The following is a 15,522-nucleotide window of genomic DNA, read 5'->3' as shown; positions in this document are numbered from 1 at the left end:
TACCACAAGCATGTAAGCAATGTAATTTAGAACTATCTTCAGAGTAAAGATGAGCAAGGAGTCCCGGAAGTGATGATATGGCCCTCATAGAGCGCTGATCTCAAATCATAGAGTCTATCTGGGATCACGAGACAGAAAGATCTAAGAAAGCTTACAGCCACAGGAGATCTGTGGTTACTTCTCAAATATTTTTTGCACAACATCCCTGCTGAGTTCCTTCAAAAATCTATATGCAAGTGTACCTAGAACAATTGATGCTGTTTTGAAGGTAAAAGGTGGTCACGCCAAATATTGATTTAATTTAGATTTGTCTATTATTCATTCACTTTACATTTTTTTTAAATTGACAAAAAAATACGGGTAAGGCCTCATGCACACGACCGTTGTGTTCATCCCTGTCCTTTGTTCCATTTTTTCGTGATTTTCAGCGGACCCATTGACTTTCAATGGGTCAGTTGAAAACTCAGAAAATGCACCGTTTGTCATCCGCATCCATGATCCGTGTTTCCTGTCCGTCCAAAAAATATGACCTGTCCTATTTTTTTGACGGACAACGGTTCGTGGACCCATTCAAGTCAATGGATCCGTGAAAAAACACGGAGGCACACAAGATTGTCATCCGCGTCCGTGATCCGTGTCCGTTTTTTCCCTATCAATTTCAAGGCAAACTTGACTTAGATTTTTTTTTCACTTTTCTGGTCTGGTAATCCTCCAAAAATCAAGGAAGACACACGGAAGAAAAAACTAACACGGATCACGGAACAACGGAACCCCGTTTTGCGGACCGTGAAAAAATACTGTCGTGTGCATGAGGCCTTAGGGTTCCGTTGTTCCGTGATCCATTTCCGTTTTTGTTTCCGTGTGTTTTCCTTGATTTTTGGAGGGTCACCAGACATGCTTTGCAAATGATAGGAAAAAAACGGACCCGGATCACGGACGCGGATGACAATCTTGTGTGCCTCCGTGTTTTTTCACGGACCCATTGACTTGAATGGGTCCGCGAACCGTTGTCCGTGAAAAAAATAGGACAGGTCTTATTTTTTTGACGGACTGGAAACACGGATCACGGACGCGGGTGACAAACGGTGCATTAGCCGAGTTTTCCACGGACCCAGTGAAAGTCAATGGGTCCGCAGAAAATCGCGGAAAACGGAACAACGGACACGGGACACAACAACGGTCGTGTGCATGAGACCTAATACTTATATATTTCTGAAAGCATTCAGACTGCAGCGTTTTGAAAAAAAGGAAGTTCCAGCACTCACTTTCAAGAAGTGTCGTTTTTATCTTTATTCATTGCTTCAATAAATCAGACAAGGACAATCCATCCACCTTACGACCATTGTTTACGCGATTCCAAACAGTTCTTAATCGTAGCAGGCTGAACTTTATGCCTCGAGGTCTCACCTGTTTGTTCCATGCACACGAGGTGCTGAGATATAAGCGAGCTGGAAACAATACACTATGGACATGATATATTGCAGCGTTTTGACCACATCTGCCTAAAACCTTTACACAGTACTGTAGTTGCTTGTTCTTAATTCTCCAAATAGCTGCTAGCTGCTATGTATGTTATGATTTTTTATAATCTACAGACATTGTCAAAATGTTTTCTAAAAGATATCCCTTACTTTATATATTGTTATATTGTCTCAGACTTTCTGTATATGCCATAGGTCATGGTAAAGAAACCGTAGAGTAATGTTTGAACAGATATTGTCAAAATGCAACAACTTAAAACAAAAAATGTATTTCTTAAACTGTCTTGTGTTTTTCAGACATAAATGGAACAATAATATGTCCTAATGTAGTGAAAGATGAACACGACCCAGATTTTCCACATGGACCCCGTCTTCGTTATTTACGTCTGGATGGAAATGAAATTCAGCCACCAATACCGTTAGATATTATGATTTGCTTTAGACTTCTTCAGTCCATAGTTATTTAGGTATCTACAATACATTAAACTAATTGACCAGTTAGTTCATTTAGATTAATGTAGATAATTTGAGGTTCATAGTAATCTACCATGCGATTTTTGTATGAATTTTATGGGGAGGGGCAACATATTTTTGTATACTAATTGCTCTGCTTTCAGGTTAATCATATATTAGAACATCTAAATCATCCGAGAAATCAACTTTCTTGGATCCAAATGTTCCAGGTACTGTATATCCAAAAGGTGTGAGATTTATTTAGATTATGCTATAAACAGTGAGGTTCCAAGAGTGTAGACTATTGTTTTATTATGTAATGTTAGGTATTGTGTTAGATTAAACCATGGTAATTATGGTATCCCTCACTTTGTATACTAGTGATTTTTATCATTGTTAAAATCATATTTCCTTAGGAGACTCTGTACAATAATTATGTATTAATGCTAGGAACTCAATACAGATGTTAGTAATAGGGCAATATACATCTGACTGACTAGGTGTTTTACCATGATGTACTGAATATGGAAAGCATGCACCACGGTAATTTAATAGATTAATGTTTATGCACTTCTGTTCTGTGTTTTGTTTGTGTAAATGGTGACAACTGACATGCAAATCTGCACAAAATTAAAGTAAAAGAAAATAATTTGTTTATATTCTCTTCTTTTATTAAGCTTTGTTATACAAAAGCAAGTATACAAAAAACTATACATTACAATGAAGATATTTCCTAGAGTAAATTATTTGATTAGAACATTTGGGCTATGCTCTAGGAAAAATGGTTAAGGATAGAGATAAGCGAATTGACTCTAAAATTCAGAAATTCAATCCCAATTTATCCAAAAATTGGGATTCTAGCAATCCCAAAGAGCACTTTGGATTCGGGTTGAATTCAGATTTTTAAACAGAAAGAACACAGAAATGACTTTAGTTTATCAAGGTAACACTCCCACAAAAATGTTTATTATCTGACTTGTTAGAAAGGTACATGATGTAAACTGTGGTGAAGGTATGTTTCCTCCTAGTGACAGTATTTGTGAGTTATCCCTTCCATTCTGCTTTTCAGCGATGTCATGTGACCAACAATCAGAAGTTCCAAATAACACAGTATCTTATGTGTGGACAGGAAGTCAGTTTCTCTATATGTTCCTATGGCAGCCTCAATGTCAGTCTCAGAGTAAAGAATAGAGAAGTAATTAACTTCCTGTCCTGTGTCAGTTGGAGATCAGAGAGTTAGGCACATGACACACCTAAGAATCAGAAGGCAGAACAAATATAAGAAGATTACCTTCACTACAGTTTACATCATGTACATAGTAACATAGTTTATAAGGCTGAAAAAAGACATCTGTACATCCAGACTGTTATCCTGCAAATTGAGGAATGCAAAAAATAAATAAAAATTCAGGCAATCAGAATAACTCCCTGGATCAACGACCCTTCTCTAGTAGCTATAGCCTGTAATATTATTACACTCCAGAAATACATCCAGGCCCCTCTTGAAATCTTTTAGTGAACTCACCATCACCGCCTCCTCAGGCAGAGATTTCCATAGTCTCACTTCTCTTACCGTAAAGAATCCTCTTCTATGTTTGTGTATAAACCTTCATTCCTTCAGACACAGAGGATGTCCCCTCGTCACAGTCACAGTCCTGGGGTAAATAGATGATGGGATAAATCTCTGTACTGACCCCTGATAGATTTATACATAGTTATTAGCTCTCCCCAGATAATCTTTCAGGGTACTGTAGTCCATATATAATAACCACTCTCTGTTTTCTATCACTGAGCCAGTTATTTACCCACATACAGACATTTTCCCCTAGTCCAAGCATTCTCATTTTATATACTAACCTTTTATGTGATACAGTGTCAAATGTTTTCAGAGAAGTCCAGATATTCGACATCCATTGATTCGCCGTGGTCTGTCGTAGATAAATGTTGGACATGTTGTTTTATTCCAGCAGCCTCTCACCGTGCCTCCGCCGGAACTCCTCTCCTGCCCCCATGATAGTCAATGGGGATGGAGCGGCAGTCCGGGGGCACGCGTTCACTAGCGGCAGGATGCATCATCAACCTCTTTAGACACTAATTGCCATTGACTTATTGGCAACTGTGTCTCATCATCAGCATCCATCTCGTGAAACACTAATTGCCGTTCCCCACCGTCATCTTCTTGTGACCGTGGATGCTCAAGAGTTTGGGAATCAGGGCACAAGATCTCATGTCCCTTTTCAAGTGGGCTTGTCGAGAGGCCCAAATGAAGGAATGGCGCTGAAAAGAGCTCCTTGGAATATCCGAGTGTGGAATCACTTGTTTGGCAAGACTATCCATGGTCAGAGGAAAGAGGATCAGGATGAGGATTCTGTTGACCAGACTCTTGGCTACTGAGACTGGACTTGGTGGAAGACAGGGTGGTGCATAACTGACTGGAAGCATTATCTGCTGCAATCCAACTGACCACCTGGTTGCACAGGTCTGACTTTGAGAGCATTGTCCTGCAAACTGGGACATGAAGCTAGGTATCGTGGATGAGTGTGTTTCTTGTGCTCTGGCAGGAGGCACAGTTTTGAGGCGCCCAGGGCCACGGCCTATGTGTGCACCATCAGCATCACGGCCACTTCACTGTCCCTTATGGCTCGCCTTCTTCATTTTAAATGTAATATATGTTTAAAAGTATATCACATATACAGTGTATGCGCAAAAAAAATTAAAAAGATATTTGGGATGTGGAAACGTCACACAGGAGATATACCGCAGATAATCTTGCTTATGTCAGCAGAGGCTAATACAAAATTACAGGGATTGTCACAGGTATTTGGGATGTGGAAACGTTACACAGGATAAATACCGCAGTAAATGTCACTGATGTCACCAGTGGCTAATAAAAAATTACAGGGAATGTCATGGGTATTTGGGATGTGGAAACGTTACACAGGAGAAATACTGCAGATAATGTCGCTGATGTCAGTAGCGGTTAATATAAAATTACAGGGAATGTCACAGGTATTTTGGATGTGGAAACATTACACAAGAGAAATACTGCAAATAATGTTGCTGATCTCAGCAGCTGATAATATAAAATTACAGGGAATGTCACAGATATTTGGGATCTGGAAACGTTACACAGGAGATGTACCCCAGGTAATGTCACTGTCCGCAGCGGACACCGTCTCCGGAAAAAGTACACTGGATGTCACTGATATTTTTGGGATGCGCACACGTTACATAGGAGATGTAGCGCAGCTAATGTCACTGTCCACAGCGGACACCATCTACGGAAAAAGTACACTGGATGTCACAGATATTTTTGGGATGCCACACGTTACACAGGAGATATAGCGCAGATAATGCTGCTGTCTGCAGCGGCCTAACTATTGTACACTATTTAGCGCAGGATGCACTAAAAATAGATATTGCTTCCACACACAACAGTCCTTAAAAGGACTCTTGGGTCTGTAAAGTTTTAGCAATTTAGAGCAGGTTGTGCTAAAAATATATAATGCTGCTGTCACACATTAGTCCTTAAAAGGACTTTTGGGACTCTGACAAGTTTTTAAACTTACAAAAAAATTATTTCACTCCCTACACTATCTTTCCCTTCTTCAGCACAGCTCTCTCTAGACTCTGACTAACACTGAGCCGAACACGTGTCATCTGGCGCTATATAGCACCCAATGACGCGTTCTGGCCAGCCAATCACTGTAATGCCAGTAACCAACATGGCTACTGCATTACAGTGAAGGGTAGTACTTACCTGCACGTTTATTGGCTGCGTAGCAACCAACAAACGTGCGGGGAGGAGACTCGAGCATTGCGTTCGAGCACATGCAGTATTCGGCCGAATACCGCCATGTGCAGAGCATCGAGATGCTTGAGACAAACTGGTGTTCAGCCGAGCATGCTCGATCGACCCTAGTAGTGACAGCTGTCAGTAATGAGATCTATAGCCTTCTTATAACACCATGGTTCTGACTGTAAAGCGTTGCACTAATGCTATCAGCAGAAATATCTATTGTGTCTACAAATAATGAACTACAGAATGGAAAGTGAGAAAAAGATCTTATGATTACAAGTTGAGGCATACTGTAAGACTCACCATGTTGTGGATTGGAATGAAATCTTACTACCAAGTTATTTGCAAGTTCCAGCAGCCTATATGTAAGTGGATGCTAGCTGTGCTATGTAACGGGATAGTGCGCAAAGGTGTCCATAGTCTTTAAGGGGTTAATGGAAACAATGTCTAGAAATCAAATATAATTAAAAAAATAACATAAAATTAAAAGAAATAATATTATGTGAAATAGATGATAATAAACAATAAATGAATGAATGGGAGAGAACAAATAAACAAACAATTGTATATATAAATTATAAAAATGATTTAAAAAAGTAGAGGTAAATATCCCATTAATGTATATATGTAATAAATATTCCCTAATATTAAATAAAATCTGAAATTCATAAATAATAAAATCCATAATTAATAGAGTCCATGGAATGCAAAAACCTTATATCTGAACCTACACTCTAAAAAAATTAAATAAGCTTTATTTTTAGAGGCAAAGCTATGTGTTGCCTTTTGTCCACTTTTTAAATCATTTTATAGTTTTATTATTGTGTTGTTCCTGAAGAAGGGGGATTTATGTGTAACCCCAAAAAGCGTTGAGCTATTTATTAAAGGTCATTGATGAAGATGCTGACTCCTGTGGCTGTTATCGATTTCTAACACTCTATTAGTGATCTCGACAGAAGACGCGAGATCTGTTGGTGTATTGAGTTTATCCTTCAGGCCCCCTCCCTGGTGAACTGAGTTGACAACAAATTTTAACATTTTCAATGTTAAAATTTTATAATTAAAGGGACACTGACAGGCCTTCTGAGCATAATTAGCTCTTTATATGCCCCCCTAGGTCTTATAATAAGTTTCCAATTCATATAAGTATTATCCCTGTGCGCATTGTAAAACGTTAAAAATAATCTTTATAATCACCTGTCCTTTCTGCCCAAGGGGCGTTCTTTGTGCCGCATTTGTGGCCAGCCGCGTCCCAACTGCCGGATCCTTAGACACGCCCATCTCATTAGTATTCACTTGGCGCAATGTGATCCCGGCTAGCGAGGGTGCCGGGCGCATGCGCAGGATCTCCGAATGTCGGGGCTGGGCGGTATTTTCCTGTCCCCGACATTCGGAGATCCTGCGCATGCGCCCGGCACCCTCGCTCGCCGGGATCACATTGCACCAAGTGAATACTAATGATATGGGCGTGTCTAAGGATCCGGCAGTTGGGACGCGGCTGGGCAAAAATGCGGCACAAAGAACGCCCCTTGGGCAGAAAGGACAGGTGATTATAAAGATTATTTTTAACGTTTTACAATGCGCACAGGGATAATACTTATATGAATTGGAAACTTATTATAAGACCTAGGGGGGCATATAAAGAGCTAATTATGCTCAGAAGGCCTGTCAGTGTCCCTTTAACACCCTCTTTTGATGAAAGAATTATTTAGTGTTAACTGCATGTACGTATATCTATTTAATTGATCTGTGGCACTTGTCATCACCCCTTTTTCTTTCTCACCTTGATGCTCTATACCTTATTTCATTCTTTTCACCCATAGAGAGAAAATCTATCTCTGAGGGTTCATTTCTCTATGAATCTGATACCATTGAAGTTACACAGGGGAGTACCTCTGTCCGCCTGTATTATCAATAAATTGTTTATGACCTTTCTCTGTTCATATAATCGGTCCAACATATGGAGGGTGGAATTCCAATGGGTAGAAATGTTCCATATCAGCATATGTTGGGGGACGCCGTTCTGCATTTTCAGCTCAAGGAGGGTGTGCTTTGCAGTGTAATAATGGCTGAAGTGCATGCAAAGTTTCCTGGACATTTTCAGGATGTCTTGCAGATGGGGTGAAGACTTCAGAAACTGCTTTAAAACCAGATTGAACACGTGCGCCATGCAGAGAGCATGGCTCTGCCCTCCTTGATGCAGCACTGACACCATGTTCTTCCCATTGTCGGTCATCAGGGTTCCGATTTTGAGTCATCGAGGAGAAAGCCAGGATTCGATTTCTTGAAGGACGCAGAGCTTTCCACCCCATTCGCCCAGGAAAACTAGGTGCAGAAAAGCGTGACACCGCCATGCCCTGCACATGTGGTATGCTGGAAGAGCACTCTAAATTGTCCCTGCAGTGGAGGCTGAGGACACGGTGGAGGATGAGGACACAGAGGCGGACTTTGTCGTAGGACCAACGTCGTGAGAGCATGGAGGCGGAAGCGGCGTCACCTGGTTAAGTTGCTGGTGTGGCTGGGCAGGTACCAGATTTACTCAGTGGGCCATAAATGACATATATTGTCCTTGACTGTAGTTACAGCTCCACACATTGGCACTGCCGTGCACTTTGGCAGACACCGACAGGCTCAAGGACTTGCCCACCTTCTGTTCTACATATGTATGCAGGGCTGGTACTGCCTTTTTTCGCTAAGAAATGACAGCTTGGGACTCTCCAGCTCATCTCAGCACAAGCCATCAGTGCAGAGTCCAGCACTTGGAAAGAAAGGGACTGCAGCATCAGCAAGTTCAGATTCTGCGCCGTTGGCTCTTGGCAATCGCTTCCGTGATAGATTGCTGACGAAATGACTGACGAGGATTAGGAGGAGCAGGAGCATCAGGACCATTGAATGATCGGAAGGACAGAAAGCTCCCTTCAGCTGAGGTAGTGGAGCATTGACTGCATGATATCGGGTGCTTGCCACTGGGTGATGCAGCGGTTGCTGCGGCAGGCTGGACCACCACATTGGAGCCACAGTTCTCACAGGCTACTTTATGGTGATGCTGCATGTGTGGAAAAGCTTCAGCTTCTGCCCACAAATTTGGCAAATGGCCATGTACAACTCATCCGGCGGCTTAACAAAAAACTGCTGAGTAAGCTATTTTCCCCCTAACACTCCACGCTGAATGCCTCCGTGAATACCTGCACCTCTACTTTCAGTGCAGGTAGTCTCCTGTGAAGTGGGTGGTTTACCCCGGGCATGTTTGGCTCCCGATCGCCCACTGCTGCCACCCTGCTGACTCACGGCCATGCTACCAACTTGCTGGCTCAGCCGCTGCCCCACGCGCAAGCCGCCACCCTCTTCTCCTGATGATGATGATGCCCCTTCTTCACACGGCTCCCAAGTGCTATTGGCTACATTATCATCATCCGCTACTGTCTGCACGTTACTGATGTCCCTCTTAATGGTCTCAGGGCCTGGAGCCTGACCGCTCGCAACACTAGCTCCCACGCCACGCTCATCATCACTACTTGCCCGCCTACCAGAGGAAGCAGCGGATGTCTCCTCCAGATCTTGGTTGGGCAGTAGCTGCTGACTGTCCTCTAGTAGCTCGTCCTCATTGAAAAGTGGAGCCGAACCTACGGCATATAATACTTCTCACACTGAGGAAACAGAAAATGACAGAGGCAGGTTGAGGACAGTTCGGGGCACAGGGAACTGCTCCCGGGCCATGCCAACTAAGCCTCGTGTCAGAGGAACCCACCGACTCTTGGCTGGGGGTGTTTGATGTCACTTTCCACTAAGTCAAAGATCGAGTCAACCATTCAAGCACCTTTGGGTTGCTGGTCAAGACATGACCATTAGATGACACTCGGAGCTGAGGCCTCTCACTGCAAGTCCTGCTGCCTCCCCTTCCCCCTTCTTCTGCTGCTACTTATGCCTGCGACAGAAACATTTTGGCCACTGCCCGTTCCCTTTGAAGGGCCTGTCACTTGTCTGTCTGACATACTATAATACACACAAAATGGCTGTAGTACAATGTAACTTAACCGCAGAACAGCAAATAAGACGTATTTTTTTCCTATTAATACACCCCCCAAAAAAATGTATAACAGTGTAAATTCACTGCAGAATGGCTTATACGACATATGTATATTTCCTATTAATACACCCCATAAATGACTGTAGTACAATGTAACTTCACTGCAGAACGTCAAATAAGACTTTTTTTTTCTTATTAATACACCCCCTAAAAAGGTTTATAACAATGCAAAATCACTGCAGAATGGCTAATAGGACCTATGTATTATTTCCTATTAATACACCCTGTAAATGGCTGTAGTACAATGTAACTTCACTGCAGACTGGCAAATAAGAAATTTTATTTCCTATTAGTACACCCCCCAAAAAAATGTATAACAATGTAACTTCACCGCAGAACAGACGTACATATATTTGCTTTTTATACACCCTGTAGATGTCTGTATCACACAGAACTTGAACCCCAATAACAAGCAAGATTTGCTGGAATTACTGAGCTATTATATAGTGCAAACCTAAAAGCAGCAATTTGGATCCCCAGTTAGTGCAGTAAGGTGTAATAGAGTCGCTCCAATTACCCAGGCTGTACACTCCCCTATTGGACCCTGCCCTCCTTTTATAGTGTGGATAATGCCTCCCTATCCTTTCCCTACACTATGAATAATCTTTTCCTGAATTTCTAAATAGTTTTTTCAGCACAATAAAGTCTTTGCTAGCACTACCCCTAGTGCCTGTCACATCTTCTCCTGCACTAAGTACAGTGGAAAATGCCTGAATCCAAGATGGTTGAGGCTATTTATAGGGCTGTGACATCACAGGGCTGGCTGGCTGCTGATTGTCTGCATGCATGGCATTGTGGGTGATTCTTCCAGAGTTCTATGCTCCATGTCCTAACATTTGCAGCAGCCATTTTAGGAATAAAAATGTGATTCGTTACCACGAAGCGTGAGGAAATTCGACTTCGGTGTGAATCGAATTTTTCCTGAAATTCCACTTCGTCAACTTCGATTAGCTAATCTCTAATTATTGTGTGTTGGACATGACCTGGGATCCAAATCTAGGTGACGAGGAAGAGGTAACATTTGATGAGGAGGGTGGTGGCAGCAGCAACAATAAAAAACAGAGGCGATGTATGGCCAGAAGAACCTCTCAAAGAATGGCCAGGGCCAGATGTGCTTTTCAAACTGGTGATGCTGCTGATACTGTGGGTAGGAGCCGAATCTAGGTGATGAGGAGGAGGTAACATATGATGAGGAGGGTGGTGGCAGGGGAAGCAATAAAAATCAGAGGTAATGCATGGCGAGAACCTCTCAAAGAATGGCTAGGGACTTGTAATGCTGCTGAAACTGAGGGTGCATTAGGCCCAAAACTTGCCAGGGCTAAGCCAGGCTCTGCTGCCTTTATTTCTGCATGAGTATCTTCTGTCTGGCAGTTTTTTTCTCTATGCTGCATTGCCCTGTGCAGGGCAGAAAGGAAACTTAAAGTGGCCCTGGAAAAAAACCATAAAAGTAGCCCCATGTAATAAGCTAATCCAAATTGGCAGAAGGCAGGGCAACACAAGTAGGCAGGGTCAATACAAGTATGCAACAGAAGTAGACAGGGCCAGCAATATCTTAGTGTAGGACAAAATATTTCCCCAGCAGAACCAAATACCACAGTGCAGCACAAAATACTGCCGCCCCAACACAGTATTCAACTGTATCACTGTCCTGAGGACTATACAGTTGAATTGAAGAAAGGCACCTGCAACCGTGGCCAGGTGGATAAGTACCTGATCCTTCTGAGAGCATCAGATTATTATTTACCCTGCCTAAGGCCATGAGGAGGCTACAGCGGTCCCGTGTGCATTGGTTCACAGGGAAATTTCCCTATAGGGTCTATGGTCAGTCCCACTCTGGCCCTGTGCACAATTTGCAAGAATAAAATAAGCCGTAGGCAGTCAAACACAAACATAGGCACCACAGCTGTATTTTACCACATAAAGTAGCATCACTCAATCCATTGGGAAAACAGAGGTTAGCACCAGCTAGTACAGCAAGTTTCCTCCTCCCGGTCTCCTTTGCAGCAGCCAGACCGCATCCACATGCAGTATGGTGTCCTTCTGTACGACATCCTCAATTACTGCTTCTTCTGCTCAGACCCCTCCTCTGCTCCATTGTCAGCCATCGATAATGGGATGCGTGGCCAGGAAACAACTTAACTCATTCAGCGATCGTGTGCAAGCTTAATTTCCAACTGGCCAAGTTGTTGGTGGTGCATTTGAGGCTGTACCATTTAGTACAGCCTGCTGCCTTTAGGGAGCTGATGAAGTGTTTTCAGCCTCTCTGGAAGATACCTAGCCGGCATAATTTCTCCCAAAACCCGTCCCTGCCTTGTACTCTGACTTAACGTTGAAGGTGGGCTGCCTTGCAAATCTTGGTGTGTGGCAAGGTGCATGCCACAGTGGACACCTGGAGCATGACAGGGAAGAGCCTCCCTAGCACGGGTGATGCTAGGAAGGCTCGTCCCTGTCGTGGCTTGCTATTGGCTGCTCCCCCATCACCAGATGTTTTGATCCGCGCAGCAGGGAGAAGCAGCAGCAGCCATGCAGGGATCAGGAGCGACGCGGGTTCGGGGAGCAGGGTAAGTATAATTTATATGAGAGACCCGGGCATTGGGAGGCATGTTTTACAGGAGGCTTTTCCATGCTCTTCACCATGAAGTCTTTTGGGTGGTTAAGGACCTTTGAAATGATCGATCATGTGACCTGCACGAGTGATCTCCTAAGGTCATTTACGTTTCTGGCATACTTGTATGTATTGGAATTATTGTAAGATTTTATGGCAGTTTTTCAGCAAATTGCTGCAAAAACCGTAAAACAAAACCACTGTACAATTATCATTATAGGGCTGGTGGCTAAATTTCCACCTCTCTGCAGTCCTAGCAGTGCGCTACCTGAGGCAAGAGAATCTGATTCACTCATTAATGATACAACCCTGTTGGTGTCACAGTAGCCTCCCTTATGCCATCTAATAAAACGTCAGACTCTAGTCTACTGAATCCTGTACTACCTCTATCCAACGTCAATTTCCTACAAATACAACATGTTCAGAAACATTGCTTTCTCTTCTTAACTACTAACCAGGCACATAGAGATCTGTCCAGTTTGACATTTTTTTACTCAAACACCAACAGGCTAAACATAGATTGTTCTACCTCCAAGGACCAAGGTCTCTCAGACACTTAGTTGTGCTGGAGATGTCATGCACACGTGAGTTTCCTCTCTCATATTTGGTGGTAATGTCGGCTGATCACATCTTTCTGGACAATTATGGAACATCACATGAGAATAGTTAGCACTCCAGATTTTACCCTTACTGCAGGCTTAGTTTTCCTGGCCCTACCTACCATACACCAACCTTTCACCCTTCCAAAACTTCTCTTCATGTGTATCTCTTAGCTTCAGCAGAAAGCCATTAATACCTTCCTTAACATATGGTCTAGGGGTTCAAATACTTTTTCCACCTGCGCTGTGAATGTTTACATGGTGTGTTCAATAAAAACATGGTAACATTTAATTCTTTGTGTGTTATTAGTTTAACCACTTCCCATCTGGGCCATTTGCCCCCTTCCTGACCAGGCCTAATTCTGCAAAACTGACCTATCTCACTTTATGTGGTAATAGCTTTGGAACGCCTTTATTTATCCAAGTCATTCAGAGATTGTTTTCTCGTGACACATTGTACTTCATGATAGTCATAAATTTGAGTCAATATATTTCACCTTTATTTATGAAAAAATCCCAAATTTACCCAAAATTTTGAAAAATTTGCAATTTTCTAAATTTCAATTCCTCTGCTTTTTAAACAGAAAGTGATACCTCATAAAATATTTATTACTTAACATTCCCCATTTGTCTACTTTATGTTGGCATCATTTTGGAAATGTCATTTTATTTTTTTAGGACGTTAGAAGGCTTAGAAGTTTAGAAGCAATTCTTCACATTTTTAAGAAAATTGCCAAAACCCACTTTTTAAGGACCAGTTCAGGTCTGAAGTCACTTTGTGGGGCCTACATAGTGGATACCCCCATAAATGACCCCATTGTAGAAACTACACCCCTCAAGTTACTTAAAACCGATTTTACAAACTTTGTTAACCCTTTAGGCGTACCACAAGAATTAAAGGAAAATGGAGATCAAATTTTTAAATTTCACTTTTTTGGAATATTTTCCATTTTAATCCAATTTCTTCTTTAACACATCGATGGTTAACAGCCAAACAAAACTCAATATTTATTACCTAGATTCTGCGGTTTACAGAAACACCCCACATGTGGTCATAAACTGCTGTATGGGCACACGGCAGGGCGCAGAAGAAAAGGAACTCCACATGGCTTTTAGATGCCATGTCCCATTTGAAGCCCCCTTGATGCACCCTTACAGTAGAAACTCCCAAAAAGTGACCCCATTTTGGAAACTAGGTAATAAGGTGCCAGTTTTATTGGTACTATTTTTGGGTACATATGATTTTTTTATCATTAATTATAACACTTTATGGGGCAAGGTGACCAAAAAATTTGTTGTTTTAGCACAGTTTTTATTTATTTATTTTTACAGCGTTCACTTGAGGGGTTCAGTCAAGTGACATTTTTATAGAGCAGATTGTTATGGACGTGGCGATACCTAATATGTATACTTTTTCTTATTTATTAAAGCTTTACCCAATAATAGCCTTTTTGAAACAAAAAAACTATGTTTTAATGTGTCCATGTTCTGAGAGCTATAGTTTTTTTTATTTTTTGAGAGATTTTCTTATGTAGGGGCTTATTTTTTGCGGGATGAGGTGACTGTTTTATTGGTACCATTTTGTGGGACATACGCCTTTTTTGATCACTTGGTGTTGCACTTTTTGTGATGCAAGGTGACAAAAATTGCTTGTTTTGACACAGTTTTTATTTTTTTATTTTTACGGTGTTCACCCGAGGGTTTAGTTCATGTGATATTTTTATAGAGCTGGTTTTTACGGACGCGGCAATATCTAATATGTATACATTTTTTTTTTTATTTCACTTTAACACAATAATAGCATTTTCGAAACAAAAAAATGATGTTTTAGTGTCTCCATGTTCTAAGAGCTATAGTTTTTTTTATTTTTTGAGAGATTTTCTTATGTAGGGGCTCATTTTTTGCGGGATGAGGTGACTGTTTTATTGGTACCATTTTGTGGGACATACGCCTTTTTGATCACTTGGTGTTGCACTTTTTGTGATGTAAGGTGACAAAAATGGCTTTTTTTGACAGTTATTTATTTTTATTTTTTATGGTGTTTATTGGACTGGGTCGATTATGTGATATATTTATAGAGCCGACTTTCACGGACGCGGCAATACCAAATATGTCTATTTTATTTTATTTTTTCTATTTTTTTATTATTTTTTTTATTCCTTACTTGGGGAATTTTTTTTTTTTACATGTGAAAACTTAATTTTTTATTTTTTTTTTACATTTTATTTTTATTTTTTTTATTTTACACTTTGCGTCCCCCATAAGGTCATACAAGACCTCTGGGGGACATTTAACTTCACTTCTTTTTTTTTTCTTTTCACTGTTGATTTCTCCTGTACCTGGGGCTGACACAGTAGCCCCAGTTACAGGAGAAATGCACCCCCCAGAGAGGCTGTACAGCAGTATACTTTGCTGTACAGCCTCATTGCAGGGCTGATCGAGGTCTCTGGAGACCTGACAGCTCCTGCACTCACCCGGCTCAGACAGTCACATGTCCT

At 41.6% G+C, this 15,522-nt stretch overlaps 1 protein-coding gene across 1 annotated transcript in view; it reads left to right on the top strand.

The window, feature by feature from the left end:
• KERA (keratocan) overlaps positions 1-2,481 on the top strand; it is a 39,965-nt gene extending 37,484 nt beyond the window's left edge. Inside the window, exon 3 of the mRNA XM_044277214.1 lies at positions 1,779-2,481. Within this exon, the coding sequence (XP_044133149.1) occupies positions 1,779-1,948 (170 nt within the window). The 3' untranslated portion in view covers positions 1,949-2,481. The remainder of the gene's footprint in view (positions 1-1,778) is intronic.
• The last annotated feature ends 13,041 nt before the right edge of the window (positions 2,482-15,522 follow it).

This window comes from Bufo gargarizans, chromosome 2, assembly GCF_014858855.1.
Source record: "Bufo gargarizans isolate SCDJY-AF-19 chromosome 2, ASM1485885v1, whole genome shotgun sequence".
NCBI lineage: Eukaryota > Metazoa > Chordata > Amphibia > Anura > Bufonidae > Bufo > Bufo gargarizans.
This window is presented reverse-complemented; position numbering and strand designations above follow the sequence as displayed.